Source organism: Schistocerca piceifrons, chromosome 1, assembly GCF_021461385.2.
Source record: "Schistocerca piceifrons isolate TAMUIC-IGC-003096 chromosome 1, iqSchPice1.1, whole genome shotgun sequence".
In the NCBI taxonomy this organism is placed as follows: domain Eukaryota; kingdom Metazoa; phylum Arthropoda; class Insecta; order Orthoptera; family Acrididae; genus Schistocerca; species Schistocerca piceifrons.
In genome coordinates this window covers 341939098-341956640 of record NC_060138.1, presented here as the reverse complement: position 1 = coordinate 341956640, position 17543 = coordinate 341939098, and the positions used below count along the sequence as shown (strand labels likewise).

Here is a 17543-nt window from a genome sequence, read left to right as displayed (position 1 = left end):
AGAATGAGAACAGATCCATCAATCTGCAGTTGTTGATTCTCGTAGGCGAATGTGGGGGAAGTGACATCGAGAAAAGAAAACGCCTTTCAACTTTCGTAACTTACGCGTAAGTTGATACGACAGTGTGCATGTAGAGTTCTTCTACATGTAAGTTGACTTACGCGATGGTGGTGGTGGGGGAAGCACGTGTAAGAAATTCTTGCCTGTGGAAACCCTGCTTACCGTGACGTTGAGTGGCATAGATGTAGTTGCTGCATTTAAGTCTTTGGTAGGTTTTCCGAAAAGGAGGGGTTGGGACGTATTTTGTTTCTATATTTATATTTACCACAGTATTAAATGTCTCATCAGACGGGGATACGCGGTAAAATACAATTTTTGATTTTTTTAGCATTTACAGAAGTAAACATTCATTCAGAAATATTCATATCTTCTAATCTACAAGTCTGACGATATTAAATACTTACAAATTCGTCATGAATAGTTGATACAAAGTACTGAGTTCAGTGTACCGGTGGTTAAACTTAAGTCGTCATCAGATTGTAATGGATGACTTTGTTACCAAAAAACGACTTGTAACAATTTTCATGTGTAATTGACTTTCATCTCGTAGTTACAGTACACGATCGAACTGTACTCCAGTGGGCCGGTAGCATGGGTTTATTGGGTGATGACTTTCGGGCACATGTAGCCGAAGTATGCAAGAATTATTAAAAGCTTTAGGGGAAATATTTACGTGTGTGACCTGAATAGAACTCGTAACGAAAGCGCGTATTGTTAGTTTTCGCGTAGTTTAAACCACACACAGAATGAGTAATTAATTTGTTCATAGTTTCCAAATATGTATTTTCTGTTGCAGCAAATGACGCCCTCAAAAAGTTTTTTGGGAAATGCAAAGGAGGAAATATTCGTGTATTTAAGGTCTCTATAGAGAATGGTGAGTTAAGCATATTGTTCTCTGTAGTACAATTGTAATGTTTGGAAGAAAATAAATGTTCGTTAAAAACTTAGTGATAATTTTTAAAAGCCCATCCAAGGGAGAGCAAAATAAAGTAATTGGTCAAAATCGCCCATAAACATTAAAAATATTGGCTTGTCACCAAGTCAACAGAAAAACGTTAAGATACTGGAGTTGTCTTCAGATTCTTGTTCTACCATCCTGATTGATGATTTCTGTATTTGCAGTGCATGCCCTCAAGTGGATGCTGAGTTGACTTCAGATACGTGACACTTGAGGAATGTATTCACTTGAAGTGTCTTTTTTCTTACTGCTGTTTTCTTTTTCTACATCCACTATGGTGGGAATTCAGTTGTCTATCGATCCTATTTTGACAATAAATATCAGAGTTACATAACAGCCAGACCATTACAATCAGGCTTTGACCCAGATATTAGATGTATATTGACTCTTAAGGAATATGTGTGGAACTACCTTGAATTTTGTGTTTGCTGAAAGCAGCGCTGCAGAAAATGTGACTGAAGTAGCCATAAAGAGCTTCAGCAATTGGGTTACTTCTGGCTTGTGTGGCATGCTATTAGCTGTTAAATGTGGTTATACCATATGTTGGCAGGTTGAACAAAGAGTTAAAATTATATACCCAACAGAAACAAGCTGCACAATCATTAGAACACTGGATGGGCATACTGGTTGAGTGGGTGGTTGTGGTTGATTTATAGCATAGACTGAAGCCTAGGCTTAGTTGGAAGGTAAGCTTGGTTGCGAGTTATTGAAGCCAATGAATGTTGTTTTGAAATAAAGGTTGTGGCAAAAGATTGATATGTAGGGGTGCTTGCGCTATCCACTTTTCCACGATATTTAAGGCACTTTGCTAGGAAGTTAGTTCAGAAACCCTGTGGTAGATAATACACAAGTCTACGAACCATATTTTTTTCACATATTATGTACATATATCGTACACATAAACTACAAGAGACACTACATAACTGTCACTTGAAACTCCTTATGACAATACCAATTTTGGTATATGCTAGTTTCCTAAAGTTGATGAAGGCAACAATCCTGGACCATTCCTATAAAAGGGATGGAGCCAATTTTCTTATCCACCATTGCCCGTTCTGGGATTGTGTTCAATTTCTAGATTACCTCATCAGTAGTGAGGTACAAAACCGTGTTTTTCCTTCCAGACTACGTACACAGACATATTGGTAGAGTCATAAATGCTACATCTAATATGTATTGCATTGAACACAGGTGCTGTGTCACAGTAGGCCACCTAGGGATAAAAAAAGCTAATGATATTGACAATATTAGAAACACTAAGAAGTAGTTCAAATTCCGGGATTACAGAAGTGTCCGATTCCACCCGTCTCCTTTTACCCATGACGTCATAAATATGACGAAAATGGCTGTTCTAAGCGTCTTCAATATGGCGCCAATGATGTCACTACATACACATGGCAGCAAACACGAAAATATGTATAAATAAGACAATGTCTCCCTCCTAAAACACAATCAAACCAACGAGAGAACTGTGGGAAACTGGGGCGTTTTAGGGAGGGGACAAGCTAAATATAGCAGTTTAAACAAACATACCACAATCCATAAACACAAAATGAACAAAAAACAAATTACAAAAATCTACTGGAATCGGACACTTCCCTTGACCTATATAGGTCAGCTGCACCTGACAATACCTTAAACACCAATGCCTACAGCAAAAACTATGAAAATTGGAATCAGAAATTTTCCTTGACCACAGCTGGCAATACCAAAACACCAATACCTACACATAAAACTACACAAATTAGAATCGGGTCATTTCCCTTGACATATACGACATCAAACCCAACAAGACAACATCTACTAACACAACCAACTCATAAACTCTGTGCCTTAATGACATATAACACCCTTATGCCATGGGTCAAAGCAGACGGGTGGAATGGAATGCTTCCATTGACCTCAAATTCCAGCATACAATTAGAATATTTTGGGAATCATTGTTTGCAGAAGCTATTGTTTTGATTTTATATTTGACACCTTATGTGTAGGTGTGACTTATTTCTCAGAGCAGAGATCTCTGTGATGGTTGTGACCACAATGGACTAATATTAAACAATTTAAATTAAGATCAGATAATAAAAGTAAAATACAGTAAATCAAAAATATCTCTACACGTTTAGACAAAAAAAGAGAACATATAAATAACACATTTGTTGTAGTTGATTGTATTGAATACTCCATTCAAACTCTATCAGTTCTCTCCCTTTTCATTTTTAACAGAAAATATGTAAATGATGATTACACATTGTGCCGCACCAATATTCTTTTGAGTGAATATGATTGAATCATGTATTCTGTTTGTTGGAGTATCCAGAAACTTGTGTATATAAAGTCGCTTGTGCCACAAAGCGGTGGTTCCATTTAATTCTTTGGATAGCACTTTTGACAGGCTTGGTATAGCTCAGAAGTAAAACTTAGTTTCAAACAAATAACCATAAAATAAAGCAGGGATATGTCGTGCTACAAACTTGTTCCTACTGAAATTTACCCCTCAGGGATTCAGCGTTCAATGGCTGGATACTGGGTTGGTGATCCGAGGGTTCCCGAACTGGTGACTGGTAACGCCACCAGCCATCTGTCACTCTTAAGCTCTGGGTGTGCTTCAGCGACCACCATGCAGCAGAACATTGTGTGTCACACGGAATGGGGATCTTGGCTTGACCAGCTGGATTAAGAGGATGGCAAAAACCTATATATAAAAAACCCTCAGTTTCAAGGTATGCTGTGCACTGATGAGATGGATGACTGTTGAGGTGGAACAATCATTAGCAGACAACTTCAGGCGAACCTGCCGCACTTAAGTTATTCAAGGCTAATACAGCCATGTAGCGCTCTGTCCAGGTGAACTGTTATTTCCCTAGCTGCTAGTGGCCTCAAGGGGGAACCTTTGAAAAATTTCCCTTCTTCCTCCCAGTGGAAAGGATGATCCTCAGGATGGTAGCAACATCCAGTCTAACAAAGAGAACTCGTATAACCAGTATTCCCAACTTTGAACTCTTTCAGAACTCTAGTTTGTATAGTAACTGAATACATGCTATTAGTAACAATGTATTTTTATTAGATAAAAGGAAAGAGAAGCTTTGACAAAGCCTTGCCATTTTACATTCAAAATGGTTTAGAGAGAATTGCAGGTACATTAAAATCTGTTGCGCAGTTGCAAAATGGGACTGTTGGTGGAAACCGCAAATTCCCGACAAGTGAAAAAACTGTAGAAGGCCAAAAACTTAAGGGAATTTGCCATTGAGACTACATTAAATTACAGTAAAAGTGTTGTGACATGCAGGGATCTGGTGGATATCCCCAAAGAAGACCTGAAAATTGAGTGGACCCAAGAAGGCTTTGTAGAAGTGCAGAATATTGTGAAAAGGGTGCTGGCGATATAATTAAATCTGACTCATTCATCCTCATTCTTAATAGTACAAATCTCCCAGAACATATTTAGGTGGATTTTCTTTTCTTAAGTGTGGCCCTATGTCCCCAACCCAGCGTGATGTTTTAAATGGCAGTGCTTTGAGCACACCACTCTCGGATGTATGGTAGAAGCTATTTCTTGCAAATGTGGTAAGGCTGCTCATGAAGGAGTCAGATATTCATCTCCTCAGGTGTGAATTGCTCTGGTGTTCACTTTGTCTGGAGTAGGGATTGCTGTTTTTTTCTTGAAGAACAGAAGATACAGGAGATCAAACCTACAAAACGGACCTCCTGTGATGAGGCCAAAAAGGTTTATAAGGCCACACAGCTGCCCTCATTCACTACCTCCTTTTCTTCAGTTGTTTAACAGTCAGTTCAAGAAACCGATGCTGTTACACAAACTGAGGTTGCTACCATCAGCATTAGTACCTGCATTTGTCAGAGTACTTGTGCTGCTGCCATTACTTCAAAGCCTACACTTCCTCCCAGAACTTCAGACAAGGTCATGGTAGTTGACATTCTGGAGCTCTCTGTTCCACAAAATTTTCAATCTAGTCCATCATCCACTGGTGCTATTATCGTGCTTTGGTTAAAGCTCCAAAGCGTAGCCACGGGAAAAAATCAGTCAAGTGTTGACCACGGATGGAGTCTGAAAGTAAACAGTCATATGATGTTTCCAGAATGAGATTTTCACTCTGCAGCAGAGTGTGTGCCCGACCGAGACTCGAACTCGGGACCTTTGCCTTTTGCGGGCAAGTGCTCTACCATCTGAGCTACCGAAGCACGACTCACGCCCGGTACTCACAGCTTTACTTCTGCCAGTACCTCGTCTCCTACCTTCCAAACTTTACAGAAGCTCTCCTGCGAACCTTGCAGAACATTTTGGAAGGTAGGAGACAAGGTACTGGCAGAAGTAAAGCTGTGAGTGCCGGGCGTGAGTCGTGCTTCGGTAGCTCAGATGGTAGAGCACTTGCCCGCGAAAGGCAAAGGTCCCGAGTTCGAGTCTCGGTCGGGCACACAGTTTTAATCTGCCAGGAAGTTTCAGTCATATGATGACTTCATCCTCTGTGATGTCTCTCACGATTCTTCTGTAGAGCTAATGGACATTGGTGTTGGACTGGGGCAATCGTCATGCCCCAAGACTGAGCCTCCATCCATTAGGGGTTCCCCTCCCTGGCAGAAAGACCGGGTGAAAGTGAAACCTCTATAATAAATGGCTCCCATTTTACAGTGGAACATTAATGGGTTCAGTCTAATGCAGAGGAACTGAAACTTGTGGCACAGGCACAACTCCTGTGCATGTTTTTACAGGGACCACATTTTAAGGCCACTGACACCCCCTGTCCTACGGGGCTATACCCTTCACTGGAGAGGTGACATGACTGGGGAATGAGCCTAGGGATGGGTTACTGTGTTTATCAGTAACACACCCACTCATCTGATCTGTCCTTGGTTACTGACCTACAGCCAGTAGCTGTAGCAGTTCATGTGGGTCAGATCACTTTCTGCTCCCTGTTGTACTTAATGCCTGAGGATGTGATACGTTCTGAGGTTCTTGCAGGCCTTATTGTACAACTCCTCTGCTTATTTCTCCTACTGGGTGGTTTCAGTTTCTTATAATGCACTTTGAGGTCTGAGCTATACTTGCTTCAGGGATCGAGTCTTGGAGAAACAGATATTGTCTCAGGAGCTGTGAATCCTCAACACAGGCAATCCCACTCATTTCTCGACTGCTACTGGGTCATTGAAGCTGGTTCTGCATTTCTGATGTATGTAGATGGTAGTAATTTGGCAAAGCAATACAATGGATGGGTGTTTCTGCTTGTCTGAATAACAAGACGAAATACTACTGGGATAAATTTTGCACTCTGTTTTCAGGATTATGGTTGAAGAACCTCACTCCCTTTGAGTTTAGGTGTAGCTTGTAATAATTGTTAATCACGTGCAAGACTCAGATGGTACAATGCGCTCGCTACAAAACAAGCTGTGTCTGTTATAAATTCTTGCCTTTGTCAAATCAGGCCACTTTACTTAATTTTGATCCAATTTAAAGGTTTATGAAAGTAGTTATTTTCCCTCTTTGTTACTAGAGACAGGCGCATTACAGTTCCTAAATGAAATATTAATTATTTGTCCCAGCTAGCACATAGTTACGTGAAACGAGAGATTTTAACTGCACATTGCATGCAGTTCTCTGAAACAATTGACTACCAGATAGTGTATTGTTCACTGTTTGCAAATTTTGATAAGTAAAGCTGAAAATAGTCACTTTAACTTCGCAGTCTTTTTTTTTTATCACTGATTCTGTTTCTCTGACCAGTCTAGAAGACACTGCTTGTGATATTCTTTTATTAATTTCAGTTTTTAGGGGAAGACTTTGTCTTTTGGGAAATGGAATTTCCATCCTAGTGGCTGATTTCACTTTTCATAAATGATTGGGTACACAATTGAAATGAATATGATATATATTGTTAAACATTTCTTTTTACACACAAATCACAAAGCAATTGCCTACAGAGATTATCTAGAGCACAGTGTGTCTAACACAGAACAGAACAAAACTGAGAGCGTACAGTGATTGCCCCTGGCTTATATCCTATGAACCAGTCTAAGGTAGGAAACTATAGCTTCCTAAACTTTTGTATTCTTTGCCTCTTTCTTTCATCATTGTATTGTGTTTGTATTGAAAATTTCCAAATATTTTCATGAAAACTTTTACTGAAGGAAAGAAATAACTAACTTAACAGGCTTACCAGAAGTTCTGGAAATCAGGGAATTTCAAATGTGTCAGGGAAATTTGAAAAAAAAAAAAAAAAAAAAAAATGGAAAATCTCGCTTTTGTCTCAGTAGATGAAATGGTTTGTTTACTGAGATGTCGTGCATCATTGCTAGCTGGGGGCAGCTGAGTATGTGCGCTGCTTCCCTACTCCCTCACTCGTACTGCTTCTCCCTTCCTACAACTCCCCGCAGTTTGCAGTCATTGCTGCCACCAGTTCTTGCCACTAGCCTAGCAGCTGCCGACGAGAGGCAGTGAGGCTCGGTTCGTTTGGATCTGATTCTCAGAGATTGTTGACGCAGCGGTCATGTGTCCATGAGATGTGTCTGAGTGACTGTGTGAATGTGTGTGGCTCTCATTTTCTGAAAAAGCCTATGGGGTATCACTAATGGATTGGGCTTGCTGATCTGAAGCCTGTCATTTCCCACTAATGTGCAGGCCATGCCAGTAGGATCTAGTCTCACCATCTGTCCGCAGGCTGAATTTGTCTATGTGTGGTGCAATGCAATGGATTTTCGTGATTTATCCATGGATCCAGGACTGTGATGCCAGAGGCTATGGGCGATGGATTTCAGGAATTGCGACTGTTTCACCACAAGCACATTGTACAGTGCAGCATTTTATAGACTTTTATTTATTGTAGTACGTTTTGGCACTTCATAAGCAGTTTATATATTAGAAAGCATGGACAATTAGAAGAAGAAAATTGTGGCAGTCGCTGGTGGTTTGTAGGCTATGCACTCATATATTTCTCGAAAGAAATATCACTCAATACCTGTAAAATGATAGGCACAACACAGTGGGTAATAACTGATAATGTACGTGGTAGAACCAACATTTTATTTGTGGCCACCTATAGCGTTGGTTTACACAACTCTTCCCTGCCTTATACACTTCTTTCTAGAGGCTTACTTTTTTCTGATGTTATTTCTGAAAACAGTGAAGGTATTTTAAATCTATCTTGCGGCTCCAAGGAAATGCATATTTTTGTCACCAAATGTGTTTCGCTTTATTGAACGATCATTCCATGTCAATTCAACTCTTCCTGCCCCTATCTCTGACCCTCTCCTTCTCTTTCCGTTCTCTGTCCATCTCCTCGTCTCACATCTCTCCATTTCCTCCTCCCCTGTCTCTGTCCATTTCCTCCTCCTCCTCTCCCATTGTCCAGGATCTCCTCGCAAACTGGTCCAAAACAACACGCCAGTCGTGCAGGGCGACCAAAAGTATGGTTATTCTCACATCATGGGTGACATTTCTTTTTCATCCCCACCCCTTTGATAGGTGGTCGGTTCTTACCCCACAGTGATTCTTCCTCAACAGTAAAGGATATGTGTACAAGTTTAGTTGAAATTGGTCTAGTGGCTTAAGAGGAGATGTAGAAGTTACATCACACACACACACACACACACACACACACACACACACACACACACACACAGGTATAGATAAGAGCAGATGTACATCCATACATACATTTTTGTAATATATTTGCAACACCGAGTAGGACTGGAGATATTACAGCCAAATGATTTGGGAGACAACATTTTATACAAAGATCATGTGCTTGAAAATACAGCCCCATATGAAGTGAGGAAGATGAAATTAGTATTGAGTGTTACTCCCATTGCTGGCTATAACTGCTGCTACACACTTCAGCATTGAATCAAAAAGGCTCTGGATGTGTTGTTGGGTATAGGAGTCCATGCTGCCTCCACATATGCCATAGTTGATCTGGTATAGCAGCGGATTGTGTATCCCGGGCCAGTCGTTCCACAATCATCAGGTGTGGAATCCAGTACCATCCCAGACCATAATACTGGTAACAGGACCCTATGGTCATGCATGAGGCAACAGTGGAACTATCTCTCACGATGATGTCTCCAGACTCTAATCCAAACATCGTGGTATTGGCAGAATTGTGAGTCTTCAATAAAAAAATGCCATTCCATTCGGTTGTTCGTATCTGTCATTCATCGCACCATTGCCGATGCAAAAGCCTGTGGTGTTGACTCAGCGGTAAATGCAACAATGGACTACTCACAGACGTTCCTCTCTGCTGCAAATGATGTCTAATGGTACATGCGGACAATGCTTGTTGCGCAACAGGTTGAATTTGTTGTGTGATATAATTCGTAATGTGGCAAAGGGATCCATGACTGCCATGCACATAGTATGCCTATCATTATGTGTAGTGGTGCAACAAGGTGGCAGGCTGGGGGAAGCTTAAGTGCCACTACATATGGGCCAAAACTACCGATTGAGACTGGAGGAGGTCACAATCTATGCTCACTAAAGAGACTTACAAAGGGACCATCAGATCTGTTAATCATGGATTTTGATGAGTCTCAGGCATATTGTAGAGGGAATGTCCTGAGTACCTGGGTAGCGGCTTTGTTGTGTGTGACAATCCCTTGTTTCCAAGAAAATCAATGTGTAAGTTTAATTTGTACCTTCTATACCTATAATTTCAATCATGTTTTGTTTAGCTGTAAACCTCTCTGTCTTTCATTACACCTCTCTTGTAATGACTGCCAATGGAGTTTGTTGAGCATCTTGGTAACGCACTCGCACCAACTAAACGATAAAAGATGAATTGTGCCACTCTTCATTGGATTCTCTCCCTCTCCCTCTCCCCCCCTCCCTCCCTCCTGTCAGTTCTACCCGATAAGGATTCCACAATAATCAAGTATGGTTCGAACAAGCACCTTTAAGCCATTTCCTTCATGGATGAGTATATGCAGATATTACCTTTATTTCTATAGATTTTGTACCATTACAAAGTATTGAGTTGTATCTACAAGGAAGTCTAGATTCCAATCCCATACTTGACAGGCTAATATTTTTTTCACTAAATGGCTGTGTAGGATGGTGTCAGATGCCTTCCTGAAGTTAAGGAACATGGTATCAACATGTGTGCTGCTACTGAAACTGCCATACAGAATTCTGTTTTAGCACAACAAGTAAGATGATTTTGTAATCTGTTCTATAACAAACTGAACAGGTATCTGAAGAAATTTTTCTGCAATGATTGATTTATTAGCGACATTATTACACCAAAGTGACCATTTTTGAATAATTTTGCGTGACATAATCTAAATGATGAACAGTAATATGAAAAAAAAGTAGATGGCTAAAATTTCAGCCTATAGTGCCAGCATGGTAGTAGTGAACCTTGGCTGGTTTAGTCAAAGCATGACTAAAGTTACGGTGTGAGAGATATGCACAAAACTTCACCATCAATTTTCTTGGGAACTAGGGGCCACATTTTGAGTTCGACAGCTTTGTAGATGGTCTAGGGGAACTTCTTTGGTTATTCTCTGTCATTAAAATTCACTTAGCATATCATTATGATGTGTAATTATGTGCGATTCTGAGGACACTACAGCTGGTAAGTGAGATATGTTTGAGTCACGAGAATCTTCAGGTTCATCGAGGCCTTGGTCGGCCAGCTGTCCTGTCCTTACAAAGCAAACTTAAGTATTGTGTGTGTATCTATATTTTTAGTAATTGATTTTTATTCTATAACCGTGACAAATTCCTATATCATTGTGAGAGAATCCTTGAGTGAAATAAATAACTGCCATTCAATCTACGCAACAGACAAGTCAAGAAATTGCAGACTCTCAAAGGCAACACTTGCTCTCCAAGACAGGAATGATTGTGTTGGGTACTGTGGCACACGTGAATTTAGAGCAAACAAGGCTGTGGATAATGTAGTTGAGGACTTAGTGGCCCAATGTACTCTCCATCTATGCGCCGTCATGTTGTTGAATCACAGGATCATTTGTCAAGATGGTGGAGTGGCATTGTGTTGGAGAGGGGGAGGAGGATTGGGAGATATGGGGGATGATCTGTGATGATGACTACCAGTAAAACCAGCTTCCTGGACACGGCTTGGTACAGCCACCAGGGCATGCGTTTGACATGCATTGGGTTTGGGTAGTGTTGTAAAACGTGTACACTGTGTGATCAAAAGTATACAGACACCTGGCTGAAAAGACTTAAAGTTCGTGGTGCCCTCCATTGGTAATGCTGGAATTCAGTATGGTGTTGGCCCACCCTTAGCCTTGATGACAGCTTCCACTCTCACATGCATACATTCAAATCAGGTGCTGGAAGGTTTTTTGGGGAATTGCAGCCCATTCTTCACAGAGTTCTGCACTGAGGAGAGGTACCGATGTTGTTTGGTGAGGCCTGGCATGAAGTCGGGGTTGTAAAACATCCCAAAGGTGTTCTGTAGTATTCGGGTCAGGACTTTGTGCAGGCCAGTCCATTACAGGGATGTTACTGTAGTGTAATCACTCCGCCACAGGCTGTGCATTATGAACAGGTGCTAGATCATGTTGAAAGATGCAGTCACCATCCCCAATTTGCTCTTCAACAGTGGGAACCAAGAAGATGCTTAAAACATCACTCTAGGCCTGTGCTTTGATAGTGCCATGCAAAAAAACAAGAGGTGCAAGCCCCCTCCTTGAAAAACACGACCACACCATAACACCACCGCCTCTGAATTTCTGTTAGCACTACACACGCTGGCAGTTGACGATCACCGGTCATTTGCCATATCCACACCTTGCCATTGGATCGCCACACTGTGTACCATAATTCGTCACTCCACACAACGTTTTTCCACTGTTCAATCATCCAATGTTTACACTTTTTACACCAAGCGAGGTGTTGTTTGGCATTTACCAGTGTGATGTGTGCTGCTTGACCATGAAATCCAAGTTTTTTCACCTCCCACCTAACTGTCATAGTACTTGCAGTGAATCCTGATGCAGTTTGGAATTCTTGTGTGACAGTCTGGGTAGATGTCTGTCTATTACACATTACTACCCTCTTCAACTGTCGGCCGTCTCTGTCAGTCAACAGACAAGGTCAACCTGTACGCTTTTGTGTGGTACGTGTCCCTTCACATTTGACTACTGAGGTTGCTGATGTGGAGTACCTGGCAGCACAATGCACCTAATATAAAAAAGTATGTTTTTGGGGATGTCAGGATACTTTTGATCACATAGTGTAATCCCCTCTTTAGTGAGACCCGGGGGCTAGCCCAGAGTATAGTGTTTGTGCCATATTATCTTTCATATACATGATTATAACTGCTGAATGTGTTACATGGATAGCCATTGTTTTAAGAACTGATCTGACCCCGTTTTGATAAAATAATCCAGTTCCAGATAAGGTCTTTGCTGAATTTGACTTTCAAACTAATTGTTGTGTAGGAGATCTTAGTGTTTCCTTGTGGGGCTGGTTCCTCTGTCTATTGTGTAGGGGACCAGCCAGCTACATTTTGCTGACTTGATATTTTACTTTCTTCTGTTTGTGTATAAATTTTCAACAGTAGATTAAAAGACGATGACTTGGCAGCTTAAGGTTCATCTACATCTACTTTTTTACTCCGCAAGCCACCCAATGGTGTGTGGCGGAGGGCACTCTACGTGCCACTGTCATTACCTCCCTTTCCTGTTCCAGTCGCGTATGGTTCGCGGGAAGAACGACTGTCTGAAAGCCTCCGTGCGCGCTCTAATCTCTCTAATTTTACATTCGTGATCTCCTCGGGAGGTATAAGTAGGGGGAAGCAATATATTCGATACCTCATCCAGAAACGCACCCTCTCGAAACCTGGCGAGCAAGCTACACCGCGATGCAGAGCGCCTCTCTTGCAGAGTCTGCCACTTGAGTTTATTAAACATCTCCGTAACGCTATCACGGTTACCAAATAACCCTGTGACGAAACGCACCGCTCTTCTTTGGATCTTCTCTATCTCCTCCGTCAGACCGATCTGGTACGGATCCCACACTGATGAGCAATACTCAAGTATAGGTCGAACGAGTGTTTTGTAAGCCACCTCCTTTGTTGATGGACTACATTTTCTAAGGACTCTCCCAATGAATCTCAACCTGGCACCCGCCTTACCAAGAATTAATTTTATATGATCATTCCACTTCAAATCGTTTCGCACGCATACTCCCAGATATTTTACAGAAGTAACTGCTACCAGTGTTTGTTCCGCTATCATATAATCATACAATAAAGGATCCTTCTTTCTATGTATTCGCAATACATTACATTTGTCTATGTTAAGGGTCAGTTGCCACTCCCTGCACCAAGTGCCTATCCGCTGCAGATCTTCCTGCATTTCGCTACAATTTTCTAATGCTGCAACTTCTCTGTATACTACAGCATCATCCGCGAAAAGTCGCATGGAACTTCCGACACTATCTACTAGGTCATTTATATATATTGTGAAAAGCAGTGGTCCCATAACACTCCCCTGTGGCACGCCACAGGTTACTTTAACGCCTGTAGATGTCTCTCCATTGATAACAACATGCTGTGTTCTGTTTGCTAAAAACTCTTCAATCCAGCCACACAGCTGGTCTGATATTCCGTAGGCTCTTACTTTGTTTATCAGGCGACAGTGCGGAACTGTATCGAACGCCTTCCGGAAGTCAAGAAAAATTGCATCTACCTGGGAGCCTGTATCTAATATTTTCTGGGTCTCATGGACAAATAAAGCGAGTTGGGTCTCACACGATCGCTGTTTCCGGAATCCATGTTGATTCCTACATAGTAGATTCTAGGTTTCCAAAAACGACATGATACTCGAGCAAAAAACATGTTCTAAAAATTCTACAACAGGTTCTGTGCGCTCAAGGCTTAATGGTGCTTGGCTGGCAAGTAGAGTGAGGACTTTTTTGCAGTTTATAGTTTTTGGCAACATTCATCTTGTAATGATTTAGTAACTAATTTAGGAGTAAAAGATAGCACTGTTTGGAATAAATTCATTGTTGAGGTAGAGTGTCAAACACACACAAACCCCTACACTGTGCTGTCTGGACACAGTGGGGGGGGGGGCATAAACATTGATGGGATTGCATTTTGGCAGGTGGACTAGGTAGAGCAAGGTGACCACATACTGGTAATGACGTGAATTATCAGTGAATTTCATAAAGTATCAGAGAATTATGCTACATTGTGCTGTCTAGACACAGTGACGTGAGATGAGTGGACACATTGGCGAGATTGCATTTCAGCTGGTGGACTAGGCAGAGCAAAGTGACCATGAACTGGGAATATCATGAATTATCAGGGAATTTGTGTGTAACTGCCCCACAGAGAGGGGTTACTTTGTAGTATCACTATCTTAACAACATAGTATGCCATCTCACATATTCATGTGCCTATTTCCTTATTCATGATTCTAGTTGGGACTACTGGCTTGTCAAATTATTGGTCGTATTGGCATAATGTGTTAATACAGTTGATTGCAGGCACACTAGCTGCAGCGTAGTTGTTCTGCTTCTGGATAGACTTAAACTGCTGAAACACACCTCCCCTACCATGTGGTGGCCCCTCACATAGTAACCCTCACCATTACTGGTGGCCACTCCTCCACGGGGGCAGAGTTATTTTGTGTGCGCTCCACCTGCAGTTTCAGGAACAGATGTAATATTACCATATTGGTTGCATCTCCTCCCCTTCCCTAAATCTATGAAGAAAACTTAAGACTAGGAGCTGTATTTCTGGGTGTCCAATGCTGTATATGTTAATATTCTGCTGCACATGTTTTTGTGAACTAACCTAATTGTCAAAATATGCAGAAAAATAGAATTTACAATCTTGAAAATATTTCTTTTATCAGTAACGGAGGTAGCACTTCAGAACTTCTTAGAAACCTTTGCCGTGCACCTCACGGTGATATGTAGATGTAGAAATGATAATGATAGTAATAAGAAATGCCCAGTGCTGCAATTTTATTTTGTTACGAGTACTCAAATAGCTGCAGGTATTTAAATTAAAAACTTGACACGACACAGTTCTGTTGCTACTTTAGGCACACAGATTGCTAGATTGGGCTTAATATTAACAAAATGACGCTAGATACTCAAGGAATAAATGTCAGTGCAATACTTCGACAAGCATAAAATGATTTTGACACTATTTGTAAATTGTACTGCATGATGCTTAAATAAATTCCTCTTCCATTTCATGTTTTAGCACTTTGCCTGTAGATGTATTTTAATCTTTGTATGTAGTCTGTATTGTCACTCCTTTCTATGCATCTCCCAATTCTCTATGCATTTTCTATAGAGTTTACTATTTAGTGTAAGGTGATTGTAAACATATAGTGTGCCTATATACTAGATAATCTTCAGCAGGAAGAGGCAAGAACCGATTTGTCTTCACATGTAGTGTTGTAAATTCGATTCTGGTGATATACATTTGTATGTTTCAGAGCAACTCTCTTTGGCAAAATTTAAAGAGGCAGTTGGAACATGGCAAGAAGATTTTGACAACTGTATTCTTCCTCTTGTCGAAGATGAGCAGCCATCATACATATTATACAGGTGAGGACAGGGCCGTATTTTGTACTTTGTTAGATATAGAAAGGTAGCATTATGTTAGTCTCCCTATCACAGCTTAAAATTGTGGTAACCAAGATGATCATTTATGCTGTTAAGCTGTTCATAATCATTCACTATTCTACAGTAGCTTGAAGAATAACAATAATGAAAAAGAAAGTTACAAACACATATATCATGGTTCAACCTGTCCCTGGTTTGTCCTCGGTGCTTGTTGTAAGTGCAGTCTGATCATCTCTCTGAACCTTGCATTTACTTGTAAGTGGATGTTAATGTACTCATGCATAACATTGCTTGTTTTTTAATAATAAGTATGTTAAATGGTGATTATGTCATATTTCCTCACACTTAATGCTCTCATTTCTATTATCTTAATGGATTGGGGGTAACAATCTACTCCTCTTGTTAACGGTGTGATTTAGTAAAAGCATGTCTGTACTGCTGTCTATGCACGTGGGATCATTACTACATTGCGTTTCCACCTTTGTTGGCAAAAAACTCGCACTCAGTTAGTCCAACCCAGAAATTCATACATCTGTGATACAGTTGACATTGCCCTGCAGCAACGTAGCAGAAATGTAGTTTTGCCGAATGTTTCACAGTGTTTGGATGTAGGAAAATCATTGTGAGGATGTCAGTAAAGAGAATATCCTAAATTCTGTGCTGTTACGGACATCTTCCAAAAATCGCAGAAAGTGCCTGCCTTCTTCAGCCATCGATACCTGTTGGCTTGGAAGATAAACACAACACTGTCCCCTCTTTTTAATGACATATTGAACACGTACTGAAAAGAAAACTAAAATCAGTAGCTTAAACAATTAATGACACAACATCAAAGGGTAGCTGGTTGGTATTAACGTGGAGTATTCACATGTCTCACATGTGGTCAAAATTGACACATTGCATACGTTTGTAAATGAAAAAGAAATTATGGCACTCAGAAAAAGTCCTCAGTAGTAAAGGAAAACAAGTAGCGTAGTAAAGGAGAACAAGTAGCAAAATAATACAGCTTCATTAGATTGTGAAGTATTATTGCTGTAAATTTTAAGTGATTATTAATAAAATAAAGATTATACACACTGAATGCCAAAACATTATAACCATTGCTCATGTGATGTTGGATGCCACCTGGTGACATTGCAGTCATGTGACACAGTAAGGAAAGTACGTAAGCGGAGCAGATGGATGGAGGTTTACCCTACTGAAGATATGGGCTGTAAATAGGGAAATCCATTGAGATAAATGACTTTTACAAATGGCTGATTATTATTATGTAGAGCCTTTGAATGAGTATCTCAAAAGCAATGAAGCTAGTTGAATGTTCATGTGCTACTGTCATGAGCATCTACAGAAAGTGGTAGAAAAACAGTGAAACTACCACTAGCCACTAAGTGGTTTGACAGAGTGTGGGGTTCAGGGCTTTTCTGCTCTGTAAAGTATAGATGGTGATCTGTGGCATCTCAGCTGAAAGACCACAAAGCTGGGGTGTGCACAAGTGTTCTGGAGCACATTGTTCATGGTACATTGCTGAACATAGAATTCCACAGTAAATGACTCCCTACATGTTCCCGTATTGACCCAGTAACATTGACAATTATAACTGCAGTTGCCATGGGACCACAGGGATTCGACTGTGAATCATTGAAAACATATTGGCTCTTTGAACGAATCATGGTACTTGCCACACCAGGTCAGTGGTTGTCTTCACAAAAGCCATCATCGGGGCGAAAGGCGGCTCCCAACATGTACTGCACTGCAGGCGTAGGCTGGTGGTGCAGTACTATGCTAAGGAAGACATTCTCCTGTGCTTGCATGGCCCCTATGGTAGTAATCCAAGTCATCATATCAGCCGCAGGCCACGTGCATACCATCATGCTTGTTCATGTCTCAAAAGCAGAATCATGCTACAGTGGTTTGATGAAGAGGATGACAGTGAAATCAAGTTGATGTCTTGGCCACCAAATC

General features: G+C 40.9%; 1 protein-coding gene across 1 annotated transcript in view; it reads left to right on the top strand.

Moving 5' to 3' along the window:
• Positions 1-259: 259 nt before the first annotated feature.
• The window catches only part of LOC124803965 (twinfilin), a 76745-nt gene continuing 59461 nt past the window's right edge, over positions 260-17543 (top strand). Inside the window, exons 1-3 of the mRNA XM_047264715.1 lie at positions 260-361; positions 857-934; positions 15452-15563. Of these exons, the coding sequence (XP_047120671.1) occupies positions 337-361; positions 857-934; positions 15452-15563 (215 nt within the window). The 5' untranslated portion in view covers positions 260-336. The remainder of the gene's footprint in view (positions 362-856; positions 935-15451; positions 15564-17543) is intronic.